Source organism: Cannabis sativa, chromosome 8, assembly GCF_029168945.1.
Source record: "Cannabis sativa cultivar Pink pepper isolate KNU-18-1 chromosome 8, ASM2916894v1, whole genome shotgun sequence".
NCBI classification, from domain to species: Eukaryota; Viridiplantae; Streptophyta; class Magnoliopsida; order Rosales; family Cannabaceae; genus Cannabis; species Cannabis sativa.
This window is the reverse complement of record NC_083608.1, coordinates 45,752,007-45,772,183: the sequence shown is the minus strand read 5'-3', so window position 1 is coordinate 45,772,183 and position 20,177 is coordinate 45,752,007. Positions and strand designations below refer to the sequence as shown.

The 20,177-nt window shown below is 31.3% G+C and overlaps 3 protein-coding genes and 2 non-coding genes across 5 annotated transcripts; 4 read left to right on the top strand and 1 right to left on the bottom strand.

The window, feature by feature from the left end:
* Positions 1-3,533: 3,533 nt before the first annotated feature.
* On the bottom strand, positions 3,534-8,730 carry LOC115699713 (uncharacterized). Its single transcript, XM_030627240.2, has 8 exons — positions 8,511-8,730; positions 7,822-7,961; positions 7,028-7,275; positions 6,035-6,154; positions 5,777-5,930; positions 5,107-5,246; positions 4,941-4,976; positions 3,534-4,658 (listed from the first exon to the last, which is right to left on the bottom strand). The coding sequence occupies exons 2-8, from the start codon at positions 7,895-7,897 to the stop codon at positions 3,846-3,848; spliced, it is 1,587 nt and encodes a 528-aa protein (XP_030483100.2). The 5' UTR covers positions 7,898-7,961; positions 8,511-8,730; the 3' UTR covers positions 3,534-3,845.
* Positions 8,731-10,936: 2,206 nt separating this feature from the next.
* LOC115700315 (probable serine/threonine-protein kinase PBL7) lies at positions 10,937-12,990 on the top strand. Its single transcript, XM_061103014.1, has 5 exons — positions 10,937-11,339; positions 11,675-11,829; positions 11,928-12,102; positions 12,201-12,598; positions 12,684-12,990. Exons 1-5 carry the CDS (start codon positions 11,165-11,167, stop codon positions 12,891-12,893), a joined length of 1,113 nt encoding a protein of 370 aa, XP_060958997.1. The 5' UTR covers positions 10,937-11,164; the 3' UTR covers positions 12,894-12,990.
* A 630-nt stretch (positions 12,991-13,620) lies between these two features.
* Positions 13,621-13,692, top strand: TRNAE-UUC (transfer RNA glutamic acid (anticodon UUC)). The gene has a single exon. It is a non-coding gene; the product is annotated as a tRNA-Glu (tRNA).
* A 76-nt stretch (positions 13,693-13,768) lies between these two features.
* On the top strand, positions 13,769-13,840 carry TRNAE-UUC (transfer RNA glutamic acid (anticodon UUC)). Its single transcript has one exon. It is a non-coding gene; the product is annotated as a tRNA-Glu (tRNA).
* A 1,772-nt stretch (positions 13,841-15,612) lies between these two features.
* On the top strand, positions 15,613-18,870 carry LOC115699061 (probable protein S-acyltransferase 7). The gene is made up of 5 exons (XM_030626267.2): positions 15,613-16,225; positions 16,443-16,625; positions 16,975-17,271; positions 17,618-17,851; positions 17,938-18,870. Exons 1-5 carry the CDS (start codon positions 16,127-16,129, stop codon positions 18,472-18,474), a joined length of 1,350 nt encoding a protein of 449 aa, XP_030482127.2. The 5' UTR covers positions 15,613-16,126; the 3' UTR covers positions 18,475-18,870.
* Positions 18,871-20,177: the final 1,307 nt, after the last annotated feature.

Genomic DNA, 20,177 nt, shown 5'->3' with positions numbered 1-20,177 from the left:
TTAGTTGATTTGAATGAATGAATGAATTAATGGGTTTTGTTTTGTTATGGAAGATATGGATATGGAGTTTTGACTGTATTGGTATTGGGATCTGACGGTGGTTTTAATTTGAGTGTGTGGCCAGGGAGAATGTCTGTCTCTTGTTTTTATTGGTCTCTTACTTCCCATTGGCTACCACTCTCTTACAAGAACGGTTATGATATCGGAATTGTTAAAAAATATTATTAGTGTTTAGTATATTCTTTGATAGCATATCGCTAGTAGTATAATTAAGTATAAGATTTCATATAACTTAATAAAATAATTTTTAGAAAATATCGTTAACTAATTATGAGACACCACCTATAAAAGGTGCTAGACACTACTAGTGCTCAATAACAATACTCTTTTGATATACACTTTTAATTTGTTTGAGAACTTTTAAAGAGCACCCATGATGTTTAGTACCTTATGAGGTGTAATATCTATTAGTGCAATTTAATATTGGGTCTTACTTATTTAAATTTAATAAAAATTACAGAGAAGCGCCAACTAATTATAAGACGTTATGTCATAGATATCTTAGGTATTTTAGTGTCCCATAACAGTGCTCTATCTGTTTTGATATAATAGCACACTAGTATTTATTTTAGTATTTAAAATCACTTATAAATTTTCAAAAAATTAAAAAATAATTTACAGCGTTGAAGGTTTAAATATGTTATTACACATAGTAAGTAACTGTTTTGAATTTTATTTGTAAAAATAAAAATTATTTAAAAAAAAATAAAGAATGCACTAATGTTTTTAAATAAGTACAAAATACATAATTATAAAAATAATTGAATAAAAGATTTTATGAATGCCAAAATAAATTAGAAGTGTGTGTACCATATTATCACAAAGATCACATTATTCATTTAAAAAATGATATTATTTTTGTAATTTTACATATTTTAATTTAATAACTTTTATAAAAAAAATGGCTTACTAAAAGGAAAAGCAAAATAATAATAACAAATTGAGATAATTAATTAGAAAGTTTACTTTCTAGACAAGTAAATTCATTTTACTTTGTTATCAATATTATTACACCTAGCTAGTATTAATAATGCGAAGTACTAATTAGCACTATAGTGTCTAATATACTTGTTAATATTATATGTTGATATAACGAAATATATCAGATTTTTACATATATTCTAGGGATAAATTGAAAAATATCACTTTTATTAGTCAATTGATTAAATTTACCTCTAATTTTATATTTAATTAAAACATATCTTTTTTTTATATGTATTGTACTCAAAATACCTTGACATAAGAGAGTCACATGGAAAGTATCTTATCTTGAAGTGACAAGGGCAAAATTGGTACAATATTATAAAAAAGAGGTAAAAATGATAAACTTTAAAAAAGATGATAAAAATAAAAGAAGACAATATAAAAAGGGTATAGAGTGTAATTTCCTCTATATTTAAATGTATCAACCTAATACTAAATTGCATTAATATTTTACTTGATACCTAATAATATTAAGAATATTGTTGTTGGGTTCTTAACTAAATTCTAATTAATAATATAATTGGTTGAATGTATTTTCCTCACCTTAATTATATTATTCATATATAATAATGTTGTTATTTTTGTACTTACTATGTAGTTTGAGATGCAAAGTGGGTGATTAGAAAATAGTGTCTAGGTGTCATAACGTTATTAGTATAATTAAATATTAAATCTCATATAATTTATTTAATATATATTATAAAATATTACTAACCAATTAATTAAAGTACGTCTGACTGTCTGATGGTATGTTTTTGTGCACATCTGAATGTAAGTATTTATAAAGTAATATAACATATGTACACATATTTTGCACTAAAACACAATGGTTACCTTAATTAGTTGGAGACTTGATAATGAGATTTGGATTGGTGGTGAAGTTTATTACAAATCCCAAAAGCATAGGATTAGTCATTAGTACTCTAGTTAGTCTCTTTGTTCATTTGACTAAAAAAAGAGATATATATGATGTGATAAGCTTTTATGAGAAGAGGCAGAGGATCAGTCCCAAGCCAAATGATATTGCCTTCTTCTACTCACTCACTCACTCTACTTTCAATACTTATTAATACTTTTGCTTTCACTTTTTTTTTTCTCATAAAGAGAGAAAAGAAAAACATTGTTTTCTTTTTTATTTATTTAGGGCTTAGTGACACGTAATGCTAACGTGATTGTTTCATCACCACCGTCCTCATTAGTACAAGTATATTAGTGCATTGCATATGCTTCAATACAATATAGTATATAGTTGAATGTTGCTATATATAGTTTAAGAACATATGAACATGCATGCATGTCTAAAAAATATGTTAAATTGTGTGAAATAGTAATAAACTCTGATTATTAATAGATTTAAATTTTAAAAGAAAAAATTGTTTTTTTCTTTTGAGGGGAACAAATTGAAAATTATTCTGTATTGCAAAAGTGCTTCTTATACCATTCCATATAAAATATTAGACAATAGCTTTATTACACAACTTTTGTTTATAGATTTCAATCACAAATAATATTAATTCAATTACCAAAACTCTATTATGAAATTGAGGTTTGATAATTATGAATGTAATATAAATCCTGCATGAATAATGTAGAACAAAACAATATAAACCACATTTAATACCTTAAATTGTAACCAAATAAAAAAAGATAGTCAATTTTTACTAAATTGCTATTTTTATGGTATTCTTGCTTAACAAAAGTATATTTTTTTTATTCTAGTCCTTGACTCCTTTGAGTGTATTGCTCTTTGATAGGGTTTTTTATATTATAAATAATTTTGAATTTTTTAAAATTTTGTATTATTTAACTATAACTTACACGAATATGAAAAAAAAATAAGCTAAAAAATCTCTCTAAATGTTAAAACACGTAGAGAGTGCTTTAGTACATTCTTTTAAAAGAGGTGCATTGTAGAAGCACCCAATATAATATTCCCAAAAAGAAAAGACCTACAGGATACTTCTACAATGCACTGAGAGAATTTTTTAGTCTAAATTTTTTTATGGTCGTTTACGTTGTAGTTATTTAAAATATTTTGCAAAATTTTGAGAGATTCAAAAAAATTTAACACACTAAAAAATAAGGTTCAAACAGTTTGTTATACGCAAAACTCTTTTATTTTACACACGTCTAAAATAGACTATTTGAATCTAATTTTTAGCGGGTAAATTTTTTTTAAAATTTCTCAAAATTTTGAAAGATTGTCCCATTTAACTACAACAAAGACAACCATACAAAAAAATTAAACTAAAATATTCTCCCAAATGGATGAATTGTAGAATTTTTCAAAACTATAAATGTTTAAATGAAATAAATTGGAATTAGTAATTTACTATTTCCTTCCATTTCTCTTTCAAGATGAGCAAATCAATATATAATGAGTCAAGTCTACCATTAGATAGGCCCAAAATTTACTACCACCAGAAGCCCCAAATGGGCCTAATGATTGACAGACCACAACACTAAAAAAAAAGTTAAAGGGAAGAAGATGAAAATAATAATCCAATTTATCATCCTCAAACAATTCAAACAAATGTAATGCAAAGATTTGTATTGAAAATCCATAAATCAGCAGCAGTTAAAGCTAAGATTATAAATTACAAACATTACTAACTTAACTATGTATGTGCAAAATCTAAGAGGTGATGTATAACAAGAGAGTCACATGAGAGGAGAGCAATTACTAAAAATGAAAGCAGGGAGAAACAATGAAGCTTCACAAAGTAGTTTTTTGTCTTCTTCATGGCACTACAACAGCACCTTCTCCCTTTCTACCAGCAGCTATATGAAACTAAGTCATCTTATTGCCTAGAAATCGGCGCCATTGGCATGGACGACGGTTGGTTGTAGAAGTTACCATCTGGACCCTGGAAACTCTGATAAGAATTTGATGGGGTTGTCGCGTAGGGCGACACCCCGTTTAGAGGAGGGCCCCCAACGTTCGGATAACCAGGCATTGAGGACGGTGCTTGTTGTGTCATACTGTAGCTGAATGAAGGTCCATTACCTATGGACCCAGCAGTCTGCATGAATTGGGGCACTGGGTACTGTTGCAGAGGTGGTAGTGGAGGCAGCGGTGGAGGAGATGATGATGGGGGAGGTGGGGCCTCGCTCGGATTAAATTGTTGGTTTGTGGTAGTGACGTTGTGTGATAGAGATTCAGGACGAGGATATGCTGGAACTTGCAGTGGTTGAGTATTCTGAGATGATGGTACATATGCTGATTGATCATTATCAAGCTTAGGCCTTTTTTCGGATGAATAGTCACCAGTGGAATCTTTCCTAGTGCTGCCTATGACACCCTCCGATGCTAAGGAGGATAGGACATAAGACAGCATCTGAGCAGAGGATGTTGATGCAGTTAGTTTCGCTGCTACTGCTGCAGCTGCAGATTTCCGGGGGTCTTCCTCCATGTGTCCAGATTTTTCAGCAAAAGACGTTGTAGGCGCATACATTACTGGTACAGATTGCTCCTTATCCCCTCCCATAAAGGTATGTGGAGCTACCGAAGTGTGAACTTCTTTTGGAACATGGTCACCTAGTGCGTGCACATTGTCCCGACCTACTAATTGACGAAAGATATTATTGGCCTGCTCTGATTGGGACTGCGCAGCCTGAAAAACAAATACAAGGATATAACAAAAAGTAGAATATACTAAAATTTTGCAACCAAAAGAATGAATAGGATCAGCAAATGTTCAAGTCAATAGACCATAAGTTCATATTTTGTGAACGCTAAAATGTTGAAATTTATGGGGAAATAATCACTCTTGTGGTTTTCATTATTATTGTTCTTGTATTATTATGCCTTCATCAATTTCACAAAGGGAAAAATTTATAAGATTGAAAAAGAAGATAAAGAAAAAAAACATTCTTGAATTTGAGGAAGACCAAACCTGAAGTTGATTACGAACTTGATCCAGCTTAATTTCCTGTGAAAATTAAAAATATAAATAACCAATAACCCACATCAGTTTTACATAATATTTCATTTTGGCATTTTTGTATAGAAGTCAAAGTTATACCAAAAATTTGTTAACACAAAACATACAGCTTACAAACCTGCTCCTGGAGAGCTTCTCTCAGAAGAGAGACAAGATTACTTCGTGACGATTGAACTGCTGTAAGTTGTTGAACACAGTCCCTCAGAATCGAATGCTGCCCCTGCAGCTCCTCTACAATAGGAGATCCATGAAATTGCCCTGCTCCAAAAAGTAAATTTGGTAGAATGAAGTCTTCATAAAAAGTCTAGCCAGTTTAAATTAAGATGGCATGAATAGCAAGCAACCAAAGAATGCACATTCACACATGTTAGGATAATTAAAACAAACAACAGCTTACTGTAAAACTTGAAATTATATAAGTTGGTACGCTGTATTAGATCATATTGAATTGTATAGTATTATAGTAAATTGTATTGTATAACTATTTTTCTATAATACTATATGAAAAAATAATTTATATCAAAATATCGTTTGTAGATATATGCATATACAAATCAATACCAAATATAGTACTATATAACAATATAATATATAATTCAATTTATAATATATTATATTGTACAATAAAATACTATATACTGGTGTACCAAATGATTGTGCTTGTTAAAGCTTGCGATAATACTAACAGAACAGAACAAATATAACAAGTGTAAAAGTGATTATGTGTACACATATTGACATACATCATCACGACCAATGGTCACACTGAAACAATTTCAAGAATTTACCTGAATTGATATCACCACCAATTTCCTTTTCTACTTTCTCAACAAAGTTAACAGCATTCCTACATTTGCTCAAAACTACATCTTCATCGATCTGCCCATAAAGAACCTTGTAACCTGAAACTAGCTTGTCCAGAGTATTTCCAACAGGATGTTTCTGTTTGAGCAAACAAATAATATAGTTAATCCTCAAACGAAATACATAATTACAATATCCATTTCATCATCCAATCGCTATTCTAATTTGCAATTTTGCATTACCAATTTGGTGTTCATCTGCTTTCCATTTCTATTATTATTTTCTGCATGTCTTCCCACAAGCTCTTCCTTCAGCATTTGTCCCCGAGAACCAAAAACTTTTCTCTCATCCCATATGTTAACCTTCAAGATAAAAGCAGGAAAAAGGATTAAAAAAATCATATGTTATCCAAATATTTCCAAATAAAAGCAAAATTTCCTGATCATACATACTAGTGAAAAAGATGATGGGTCCTAGAGCTAACAAAGGGAGTAGAGAAATAGAATTGATCTGATTTAGAAGGGTTTATCAAAAGACCCGGTTAGCATATAATCCATGTACGTGTAAACTATACACCATTACTGTTTACAAGAAAAAACTAAATAAGTAACTTATTTTTTTCAATTTAACTAGGCACCCTGTTAAAATTATATGCCCCATGTACAAACACAAGGAATGTCCAAGAAGGTTAGCTCAAATACTGAGGCATATAAATAACTCCCACAAAGTCTACAATTCAAAACCCTCCCAGATACCTACATAACAATTGCTATAGTTTTCTTCCCCACTAGTTTAAAATATACACGCAAAACACACACAGAAGATAGATCAAGTGATCAAAACCACAATTTATTTCCATTAGGATTGGCATTTGTTTCTTCATGAAAACCTACCCTAGCAATATGTTAAGACTTTCTGCCTACTAAAGCAGTGTTCAACATAAGGACCAAGTATGAAGTAAAACTGTATAAATATATGTCCTTTATGTAACCAGGTCGTAATGTGTTGGTTACATGATCATATTCAACAGTGTGATTGTTTCTCTTTTCATGTTAAACAGCAAGATGATTCCCAAAAGTCAGAAAAATGTGGTATCCGCGGAATAAAAAAAGGTCTAGATGAAGTGAATAAATGGTGCCATGGTTATAATGAAATACTTCAGCATTAGAATGAAGAAATATACAACTCATGTAACTGCTAAAGTATGATATTAGTATACAAATAGATAAAAATACCAGTCGTTGTGCTGCAGTCCTTCCAAATTCATCTCCATTATCCATTAAATCACGAAGAGCATCTGGAAGAACCTTCCAAAATTCACCGACAAACTCTGAGCCCTTGCGTCTACTGTTCTGAAGAATATCGTTTGCAAGGTACAGAAAAGCCAATCTTTGGTCGCGTGGAGCGCAGTGAAATTGTCTATCCCATGTTTCAACAACTTGTCTTGCTTTATTCATGTGGAAAATACACCAATGTGATAAAGCTTTGCATATCATTAAGGATAACAATTGAGAATTAATTAATTTTGAATCACCATTTAAAATAAATATAAAATACATTCTAAGCAGATCTTACTGATTTAAACCACAAAAAGGATGTCATTTAGAATAGTAAACAATAGCAAAAAGTGACCCAAGAGGGGTAGCTCAAATGGTCAGACATGTAGTTTGCTCCCACAAGGTCTGAGGTTCAAGTGCCTCCCGGGTACCTACATAGCAATTGCTATAGTTTTCTGGTCCCCAAATATTGTAGGGTGAGGCAGGGGGTCCTTGTTTCAAATAAAAAAAAAACAGCAGAAAGTGAACTTTTAGTAGTGATACACAATTGATTTTCCATACAGAATTTTATATCAGAAAAAGTAAATGACAAGATGAATTCATTTGTTGTTGCCACCGAAGTCCAATAATAAAAAATATGAGCTTGTGATACTCAAAAAAAGAAAATTTACTATCTAAAATCACAAATCAGATGAGACAAACATTTTAATACAATTCATTTAAAGTTCATATTTCATCAGTCACTAGGATACTCTCTATGCTAGTCTGAGAATTGTTGAGCTTTGCCAGCTTCTCCACTAAAATTTGAGGGTTGAATGCACTCCCCATGATTTCTGAAACAGTTGACCCAACTGTGCAACCAACACTGCAGACCTCCCTCAATGAAAAGAAACTTCACATAACAGACAGAATATAATTTGCTATATTAGATAAACCCCACAATTAAGTATAACAGCATAAGAAGAAAAAGAAAGCAATTTCAACGTTTTAAAATGCAATAAGTTAGTCAAATCAAAATGATTGCAGCATTATTAAGAAGAAAAAGCCTCATTATTGAATGGCATTAATTGTTAATAGACTCCTACACATTTCAATTAACCTTTTGTAAAACTAATTTTTCGACCATGGAAAAAACTATTCATTGTTACTTTGCAGTAATGAAACCCCTAGAGTCATAATTTTATCGAATTTTTTTTAAAACAAACAATCTAATTTCTCTATAAACCAATATCAAGCTTGTTCTAGCATTAAATATACTGACTCAATTCTTTTCATACGAAGAATACTACCCAGAATTTCAATTTCCACTAACAATAATCTAATTTTAAGCTCTGAACTACATTTCAAAAATTTCTTCGCAAATAAAATGCAGATATACATACATAGATTATTAATCAAAACACACACACACATATAAATATACAAACGAAAGATAAAATACCCGATAGCGACGAAGGGTACAGAAGCGGTGAAATCGGTTGGCCTGAGAAGCCAGCGGAGGCGGCGGAAAAGAGAGATAATTTGGGGGTTTACTCCAGCGATGTTTGAAGAAAGAGAACGATGAAGAAGAAGAAGAAGAAGAAGACGAAGACGAAGAAGAAGATAAACCTGAGATTTTTCGAAAGAGAATAGGGATGAAGAGACTTGATTCTTTAACCTCAATGTAAGACTTAAACAGCAATTAAAATAAATTCACTTACTTTGCAATTAGGTCCTTAGTTTTTAAATTTTCTCATTTCAATTATGGCTAATTAGGATTTTTACTCCTAAACTTTAACATGTCCAAATTATATCCCCTGAACTTTTCAGAAAAGTTAAAAAAAAAATTCATATTGAGATTTTTTGATTCAAGAACTTATGTCCAATGTTCAATTTTACTAATGCGACGATTGTTCATGTACTACACCGTGCTCTTCCAAAGTATCTTTCAAATCCTACAATCTAACAATCTAAATTTTTTTAAAAGACTTGAAAAGTTTATGGGACAAAAATTCTTATTAGCCTTTTTCTTAGTCTATGGGCTTTTATTATTCTTCTATGAATTTGTTTATAATTTTTATAGAGTAATTTACAGCATAAATACTTAAATTTAACTCCCAGTTGCAAATAAATATCTAAGTTTAATTTTTTACGATAATAATATCTAAGTTATAATTCTAGAACTTCTGTAGCTAGTTGGTCGTCAAGTAAGTAAATTGTCACATGGTTGTCCTTGATTAGTCCAAGTCATTAAATTTTTATTTTTTATTTAAATATATACCTTAAGAAAGTTACACGTGGATAATGACTTAACACTTAACGACCAGGTACCTACAGTTAGGACTTTATTAGTACTTTTTTTTAAGTTGGTTCTTAAAGTATTTTTAGTAGCTATTAATATTTTTAGGTATAATAGTGAAGAAGAATAGAACAAATTCGAGAAAAAAATGTGCAAAGAGGATGAATTAAAAAAGGTCTTGTCGCTAGAGCACTAGGAGATCAATTCGAGAAAAATTGCGAAGATTCGATGTGATTGGAGCTTTCAAAATTGAAGAACTTGAAAGTTTGTAGTAGCGCCACGACATAGAAATTCAATGTCAGGGTGATAAAAGGCAAAAATTTGGCAGTACGATTGTGGTTAGAAAATTTATAGGCGGGCCTTGACATTGGGATTCAATGTTGAGGTAGGGGGACTCTTAATTGCTCACTGCCAAAAATTGAGCTTCAAGCGCTGCGACATGCCTTTGCAGTGTTGCGGCGTGCCTTCTGTTTTTGGCAAATTCCTAAGAGCTTTTAAAAGACACGGTTGCGATATGCTCTTGCAATGTCACGACCTACTTTTAAGTGACTAATTTTAGAATTTTAACCATGTTGAAACGCTAAATAAAGAACCCTTTTAACATTTTTCAAAGCAACAAAAATTGGAAGCGAGAAGCGGCTTTATGGACTTCCATCAATTATTTTTGAAGAATTCTTTCTTTTTCTTTGTTTTCTTTTATATGTTCTTAATCAATTGTTATCGGTTATTTACAATGAATATGATTAGTTAGACTTTTAATTAGAATTATTAATGGAGATTGTTTGACAGTTTAATGTGATTTAATTCTTGTTTCAGGGTTTGATTTTGCTTCAGAAAAAAACATAACCGTCACTTGGCGACCTAGCTTGTATCAGAGGTACACATCTGCGATACTCATGGACAGTCGACATCCCCATTAGGCCCTTCGAATACTCATTCGGGTATCAGCTAGGCAGGCTTCCATATTTGGACCCCTTCGGGTTCGAGAGAGGCATCACACCTTCTGCATTCGAGAAGCTAAGGCAAGGCCAAGGGGACATTCGTATATCCTTCAGTCTAGACTTGTTCGCGGTTCCAAGAAACCTCTTTGCGAGAAGATTGTAGCGGGGGATTTTAATTAAAGAAATTATGAGGCTAATTCCTTTCTTTAAATGCCACATGTCACGTGATCGAAAAAAACGGATAACACATATACATAACTATAAATAGTAATTAAATCATTAATAAGCTGTTAATTTTCATGTCTAAATATGCGATCATTACACTTGTAATTATATGTTCATCCTTAGATACTAAGTTGAGTATATGAGACTTGAAAAATTCATTAAAATAATTTTAAAGTTTTTCTAAGTGTCAATGTGAGAGAGGAAATAACTTTTAAGACAAAGATCTTTTAGCCTTAGTCAAGACTATTGTGTATTCATCTTATCTAATCATTTTATAATTTTGATATAATATTTTTATATTCATTTTCTGTATTTGATTATAATTCTCTATATTTTATCTAGAAAATTTTTAATAGGTGTTAGACCACTTAATTTCTTTTGTAGCATCTCTAGTCTATGTTTGCTCACATTCCATAGTGTGTTTGTGTTAAAAACATTATTCTCAAACATTAATTTAAATAGAAAACTCCTTTGAGGAAAATATTCAAAAATATTTTTTTTTTCCTGAATATCTTGAAAAATTCCTTAAGTAGTAAAAGGAGTTGATGATCAGAGATTTTAGTATATAACATCAACACATATATATAAGTTAATAACTATATATAACCTGGTGATTACTACAAGATTAGCATATTAATTATTACAGCCAAAATGAGTTGGTTCAAGAACTTCTTCTCATGTTTTTGTGCCCGGTCAATAATGTCAAACTCATCAAAGCACAATACTAATTACCATGAAGAAGAAGACCTTAATATTAACCAAAACCAACCTCCACCACACCCTAGTACTCTTCAACTTCAAGAACCATCTTCATCATCATTATTAGGTATCTTTTCTATTCATTTCCTCATCAAATTATTATTATTAGTATTAGTAGTATTTCTCATCAATATTTGTAACATTTTTAATCTACACCTTGTTTTTTTTTTCCTTGAAATTAACTAAAAAAACAATCTTTTAATAATATTAATAAGTACTTCATGTAAGAAAGAAAATAACATTATAATTAATGTCACTTCTTGATCATCAAGATTCAAGGTATACATTAATGTAGTAAAAAGTTTGATTTTACATGATACATACAAAAATGAATCTTGATCATATTCTTCTTCTTCTTGTAACTTATATGTTGTTTAATTTTGATTAATTGATCATGACCAGAAGCTGCAGAAGAATTAAATTCCAATCCTAGAAGTAACGTACCTCAAATATTCACTTATAATGAACTTGATGATGCAACAAACAACTTTTCTCATATTGTTAATCTTTGTGGATTTGGATATGTATACAAAGGAACCTTACCAAATTCTAATCAGGTATAAACATTTATATATATAGTTAACTTAATTCTTGTTTTTTTTTTTGTTGACATTAATTAAATTAAAAGTATATATATATGGTTTAATTGATAAAGGTTGTAGCAGTTAAAAGGGTTGGAGAGAGTGAGTATCTAGTTAAATCTCACATGCTTTCACTTCTAAGCCATCAAAATCTTGTCACTCTCGTTGGCTATTTTTCTCAAGGGAATATTCATCTTCTTGTTTATGAATTCATGCCTTTATACTCTTTAAAGGACCATCTCTTTATTGGTAACACTTACTACTCTTCTTGTTTTTTTTTTTTCAACTATATCTAAATATGCCATTATTTTGAAAAATACCATAATATTTACAAGTGATTACAACAGACCGTTTTCCAAGAAGAAGGAGGCCCTTAGATTGGAACAACAGAATGAAGATAGCCTTAGGTGTAGCCAAAGGATTAGAGTATCTTCATAATGGCACAAATCGACCGGTGGTTCATGGAAACCTAACACCATCAAATGTATTATTGGGCCAAGGATTTAGCCCAAAGCTCACTGATTTTGGGCTTCCAAGTATTAATATCCCAAGTTGGGCTAGATCCAATAGGGCTATGGGCTCTAATTTTGGTTACTCAGCTCCAGAGTACATTACAAATAGAACATTGTCCACTAAGACTGACATTTATAGCTTTGGAGTACTATTGCTTCATCTCATCACTGGAAATCAAGCCATCGTCAATAGGAGGAGCCGTAGTGGTCAAATAATATGGCTCACTCAATGGGTATGTAGAGTTTTTCCAAAATGACCCTTTTTTTTTTCTTTGGAAAAATGCCTTTGTTAAGTTATGTTTTTGTGATTTTTCTTAGGTACAAGCCATAATGAAAGACAAATATCATCTGATAGATATTGCTGATCTAAGCCTTTCTGGTCAGTACCCAAAAGATTGTTTGGAATCTGTATTGGAATTGGCTGGCTTGTGTGTGAAAAATGATGCAGAGGAACGTCCTAACATCATTGAAGTGGTACAGCAATTGGAGATTTTGGAAGCAAATAAGTACCATAGTCCAAATAAGTAAAAATGTCACTAGGTGTTTTTATTCTTTTTTTACTGAATTGTTAAGTGATGACTATTATACATACTCATAAATATATTAGTTTTTTTATTTATTAACATTTTTCGTAGTGTTCAAATGTTGATTATTATGCCATCTAGTGGATTATGAGATAATAACATAAAAGTGTTACATGTGGATTAGTGTCGTAGATCTCAAAACAGGGAATGGGATAATATGTGTGTGTGTGTGAAATATAATTAATAGAGATAAATTAAAAAGTTACCTAAACATAATTCCTATACACAAGTTTGTGATATTCTTTGAGAATCAATATTTCTTTGCTTCAAGAAATCTCTCTTTTTAACTTGTCCCCAACTACCTATGCATACATTCTTAGAGAGGAGTGCATATATTAGTTTAGTGTCTATAAAAAAAAAAAAGGTGATAACAATGCATAAGATTTAGTACATGAACCAATCCCAACATACCTGAAAAAAATTGACCATTCATTCACGAACCTTTTCAAGAATCAAGAGTACTAATTAATTAAGTATGGTGATGAATGATGATAGCAACTAACCATGCCCTTATTTTCAACTTGTGATGTCCCATCTTTCTCATTCGTACCATGTTTTCCTGAGTCTCACTAATTTAATAATAAAAAAAAACATTCCTAAATATATTAAATCTCAAATATGAATTAATATTTTTATATATTTAAATAACCTTTCATTTACTGACCAATAAATCCGTTGTCGTCCAGCGGTTAGGATATCTGGCTTTCACCCAGGAGACCCGGGTTCGATTCCCGGCAACGGAACTTTTTGCTTTTAATTTTCTTTTATTATATGTAAAACATCTATAAGATTATTTCTCGATTGAACGTTTCAACAAGTTCCGTTGTCGTCCAGCGGTTAGGATATCTGGCTTTCACCCAGGAGACCCGGGTTCGATTCCCGGCAACGGAATATTTTGCAAACTTTTTAATTACTAAAATCAGTAAATTTAATTAGTTATTATTATTTTTTTTTTACTTTAATTTGAGGAAAGAAGGTGTAGGGCCACCTTGCAGCTTTGATTGTTTGTATGTATAATTGTTAATTTATTATTTGAGTGAGGTTTTGGGGCTATTCTTTTCTAGGGCCACTTTGCTATGTATAATTCTTACTTATTAGAGGATAAAATATTAAAGGGTAGGGCTTGCTTTGCTGGTTACACACATGACTAGTATAGTACTTCTAGTGCTACACATAGCCCAATGAAAAATATTAAATTAATTATATATAGTTTAATAAATATACATAAGAAGAGGTAATTAATAATTTAAAGATAAATATATAGGTGGGTACACCATAATTCATGATTGAGAATTACTAGTGTATATATAAATGAGTAAAAAGGAAGAGGGGGTCATCATAGTTGTTTAGCATCAAATTTTGTTTATTCATCACATCATGCTTTTTCTTTTTTCTTCATTGAGGAGTTTTTGGTCCAACTACCTCTTATTATGGTTTTTCCAAGGATAAATTTGTACTCAATTTCATGCACTAACATTTTAATCTTGGAAGCTACATTTAAGGATATTTTAATGTACATTTTACATTAATTATTTATTAAAAATTTAAGTGCAATTGGTGAAGAAATAAATATTTATTTAACCTTATTTTTCTTTTTATAATTGTCGTTGAGTAAGTTTGACAAGATATCCTAGTATATTCAAAAGATATTGAGTGTGTCAAAAAAAATTGCTAAAAGAGAATAACTATTTTATAAAAAGTGACATGTAACATAATTTATTTTTCCAAATGTCCCATAAATTAAAGGAATAGATCTTTAATTATTTATTATATTTGAAATATCAAATATAAACTCACATAACTTATTAAAATTAGATTTTTTAGTGCACATAATAGAAATATGACCTATAAAATTAAGTATAAATTAAAGAGTAATAAAATAAAAGTAAAAATTAAAATAGAAAATGAAAAGTGGGTGTAGAGTATAATTTTTCTAAATTAAATATGGCTAAAGGAAAAAAGAAAATAAGAATTTTTTTTATTTTTACATTTTAAAGTTTTTTTTTTTTTTTTTTTTGTATTTTTACGAAAATTTACATAGCAATTAATAGAACAATTTAAATCGCAACCAAAATTCATTTAGAAATCATCAAAGTAACCCAAATTATAAATTTAAAAAAAAAGTTAAAAAATAGTATATGAATATAATTTCTAAGAAAATACTAAATTTTTATATACATGGAATTTGTATTTAAAATTTAACTATTAGTTTAGTTTAATTTAATATGATATATAAAAATTAGTATAAAATGAAGTCTTTCAAAATAAATATGTATAATATCAAAAAGAGACCAAAAAAAGAAAAAAAAAACAAAACAAAAAGATGACTTTCAATCAAATTACAAGTCACAATACATTATGTATTCTTTTGGAGGGACCTACTTCTATTGTGAATCTTTCTAAATTTAATTTTTCATTTTTGCCAAGATAATCACTTAATTATATATGGCAAGCTCAAAGATTTTGGACAATTATATAAGCAAAAATAAAGATCTTAAGTCAAGTAAAGCAAGTTTTCAAAGAAAAGTATTATTTAAGGATAAAGAAAAGTGTTTTTTTAATTTAATACAACAAAAGCTAAAGAGGGTTAAGGATATTATGGTAATTTCACATGAGAAAAAGGGCAAAGAATTAGATGGGGACAAGTCCAGGGCAGAGAGCTCAGCTGAGGGCTCCTCACTCACATTCTCTGTTTGGGTTTTGGGGAGAAAGGGCTTCGCCCACCACTACAGGTACATTCTCAGTCCCACAGTCCAATCATATCACGCCACGTCATATTTTACATCCCTGTAAAGCACGGGCATAAAACTTAATCCCCAAACCCATCACAGTCTTAGCATATCTCTTTCTCTCTCTAGAAACTAACCCTCTCAAGCAAAAGAGGAAACCCTTTCTCTCTCTATCTCTCTCTCTCTTCGTCGTTGTAAGCCATAGCCACCGCACCACCGCCGCCGAGCTTGAACAGGATACCCAATTGGGCTGGCGGTCGAAAGGGACGGACGCGCGGCGCGTTTCGTCGATGTATTTTCTTTTTTGTTAAAGCTTCATTTTTTGGGGGGAGGGGGTGGGGTTTTGGATTGTTTGAATCTCGAGGATCCAATTAAAAGGTTGGGAATTTGAAGATATTTTTGAGTGTGGATTTTCTTTTGTGGGTTTGTGAGAACCAAAGGTGTAGAAATGTATGTGGTGCCTCCGCCTCAGCGTTCGGATCCGGGCTCCGGATCCGCCTTTGGTTCCGGTGATTTGAGGGTTTATCAAGCTTGGAAAGGCAGCAATGTGAGTTTGTTATTGCTTTTTTCCTTTTGGTTCAAATATTTACTGGGTTTTTTGTTATCGATAATTAGCTCCCATTTTAGAAGTAAAGTGATGTTTCTCAATGATTGTTCTTTGCAGTTATGGAAATGATAATGACATGTGGTTTTATGGTTTTTTACTAAGGATTCCTATGCTTCTTCTTTTTTTTTTTTAATTATTATTTATTATTTATTGGCAGAAATTTTTTCTTCAAGGAAGGTTTATCTTTGGTCCTGATGTGAGATCATTGGGCTTGACCATCTTTCTCATTGTTGCTCCTGTCACGATTTTCTGCATCTTTGTCGCCAAAAATCTCATGGATGACTGGGGTCATCACTGGGGACTATCAGTAATGGTTGTTGCTGTTCTATTCACTTTATATGTAAGTATTCCCGTTTTCCCTTGCTAAATGTGCGTGTGTATTGCCCATCATGAAATGTCCCAATGAGTAATTATGTTTATGGAGCTGGTTTTGCTTAATGATGTCATGATCGTAGTTTGCTTATCAAATTAATCCACTTTATATATAATGTGACTTTAGGCATGGCTGATGGTATTTATTATATTAAGGATTCAGTTTATTACATTTGTGAATTGGTTTTGATTCTCAGTTCTTAGAATATATTGTCATTGTTCTCAATAAGCTTCCTCTTTGTACCTTGTAACATTTAGTTCCAATAACTGTTGCCAGCAGATAGATTAATAAGATAATTAGTATGTTCTGGTTTCAGGTATTAGTTCTTCTCCTCCTAACTTCTGGAAGAGATCCTGGTATTATTCCCCGCAATGCTCACCCTCCTGAGCCAGAAGGCTATGATGGGAGTATGGATGTTGGGGCTGGACAAACTCCACAACTACGGCTGCCTCGGGTCAAGGAAGTAGAGGTCAATGGAATGACTGTTAAGATCAAGTATTGTGACACTTGTATGCTATACCGACCTCCTCGCTGCTCTCACTGCTCAATATGCAATAACTGTGTAGAACGATTTGACCACCATTGCCCTTGGGTTGGGCAGTGTATAGGGCTGGTATGTGCTTCTTTATGTAGAATTATGTTATGCTACCTAGACTGCTCTTGCAATGAAATAATTACATTAGTATTTGTGTGTGAGTGCTACTAGATTTTTATGAAATGGTAGCAATATGCCTCTATTGAAGATGATTATTTCTCCAATTAATATCATGGATTGAATCTAGAACATCAAAAAGTTCTTTGTTTCGCCTGAGATCTTTTTCTGAATTTTATGTTAGGCATGCTTGTAAAGGAAAATTTTTAGAGTTACAACTTTATTTGGTGCCATTTATCATTTTTTGAATATTGTATTTGTGACATGGAGTGAAGCCTAATCTAAACAATCATTAATTTGGTTGCAGCGAAATTATAGATTCTTCTTCATGTTTGTCTTCTCAACGACCCTTCTTTGTATATATGTATTTGCATTCTGCTGGGTCTACATAAGGAGAATTATGGAGGGAGAAGACATAACAATTTGGAAAGCAATGATAAAAACTCCAGCATCCATTGTGCTAATCATTTACACTTTCATATCCATGTGGTTTGTTGGTGGTCTTACAGCTTTCCATTTATATCTCATCAGCACAAATCAGGTGAGAGACTTATCCTTGTCAAACATTGTAGCTTTATATTTGCTGAAACTTTAAATTTTTCTAGTGACATGCATTTGCTTTTGCAGACTACCTATGAGAATTTCCGATATCGGTATGATAGAAGAGCCAACCCGTACAACAAAGGAGTTGTTGATAACTTCAAGGAGATATTCTGCACCAGCACCCCTCCATCCAAAAACCATTTCAGGGCAATGGTTCCAAGGGAAGCAGGGTTTCCTCCTGGTCGATCTGGGGGTGGGGGTTTTATGAGTCCAAACATGGGAAAAGCCGTGGATGACATAGAAATGGGAAGAAAAACAGTATGGGGAGACATGGGAGCTGGGGCTGATCATTTCGAGGGACAACTTAACAACAACAACAACAACGAGAGGGTGAATGTAAAGGAAGGTGAGTTAGGTGAAGTGTCCCCTGATGTAAGGACTACAGTAGATGATGGTGCAGAGCGCGGTGGACACCCAAGGCGATCGAGTTGGGGAAGAAAAAGTGGAAGCTGGGAAATGTCACCTGAAGTTCTTGCACTGGCTGCCAGAGTTGGAGAACCGAACCGTGTTGGTGGAAGTACCAGTGGCAGTTCTGCAGCAAACGACAGTCGACAAGCGTAAGCAATAGAAACTACGGAATACCACTGGATGATGTCATGTAACACAAAGAGGCATTAAAATTGGGGAGATAAGATGGGAATGGTTTAGAGGTTAGCCATCAACTGTGCTTGTTTATTCAACTCCTCCCACATAAGATATTTCTGGCAATGTGGGGATTAACTTTGGCTGGATGTTTGTAAGTTTGGTTTGGTCTTTGTGTTTCTTCTAGGAAGGAAATGATGGTGTGTTGTATGAGTGAGCTTTCTTCTTCTGTCTTGATTTTTCTTCATCTTTAATTATTGCTATTGTGAAATTAGTTAGCATCTATTTTCTTGCAATTATGAAATTAGATCTCTTCCTCATCCTATCTATCTAGAAACAATAATTTGGAAATATATAATTTTTTTTCTTTCTTAAGTTAAAATTAGTTGATGGGAAAGTTTATTATTATTCCCTTTCCCCATATAAAAATCAACAAATCGCCACAAAAATAAGGGATGCATATTTGTTTATGAGCAAGAGTTCTAATAAGATTAATGTTAAAACTTTCTCAAATAAATAAATAAAGGTAAATACTATTTTGACATTTTGTAAAAGTTATTAATTGAATTTTTTATTTTATTAAATGATAAAAATAGGACTTTGAGTTCAATTTTGAATAATTTTATTTTTTGAGATAACTAACTTTACGACGATACAGAAAATATAATTAGTTTTGTCATAATATTTGTAGATTAGATTATTATTTAAGTTTTATTTTGACAAAAAATTAGTTCATAGTTTTATTTGTATAATTTTAAAAAATACATAGTTTATTTTATTATTTAATATAAAATAGATGATGGTCTATAAATGGCATTTTTCATAAATAAATAAGAAAGATTAATACCAAGACAGCTATAGTGGTGAGAGAGGAATAGGAAAAGAGAGAGGTCATATTCGAACCAAGATCTTTATGCTATAAGCTATTAACTTTTTTTTTTTTTTTTGAAAGAACCTTAGTTCAGCTATAAGCTATTAATTGATTGTAAAAATACTATTATATTACACTCAAAACAAAAAAAAAAAAAATACTAAGACAGCATCATCTTTGATAGAAACGACATAAAAACTGTTGTCGTTTTCTTGGGTTAAGTGATGATAGCTCGAACTTCCAAAACACCTATGCATGTCTCATAGGGAGAGTAATACTAATAACGACTCATTAAACAAATAAGAGAATTATTTTTAAAAAAAATTAAAGTAATTTTGGGTATATTTAATATCCTTAGTAGTTTACAGTTTTCTATCGGAAAAATAGTAATTTACAGTTAGAGTAACTAATAATATTAATTATTTCAAAAAAAAAAAAAAACTAATAATATTAATTTGAATTTAAAAGGGTCAAACCGAGTGAGGGAGTTACTTGCTTAGTCAACTATTTATCTATAGAGTAGGCTATTGACACAGTGCAGAATTGTTGGAAGTTAAAGATTCAAATAAAGACAGTTTTGATAGTTCATCTAACCTGGTCAAAAAGTCATAAAAAACAATCAATGACAATTAAGGAAAATTTTCATGCAGAAAATTCCATTAATATATCATGGATAAAATTACAACTAAAATCCAATTTTGAAACAGAAAGGATGCCAAATTAATTAAAATGTAATTTTAAAAAAATCCTTAATCAATTATTGATTAATATCTTATGAAAAAAAATAAAACTACTGATAAATATGAAAAAA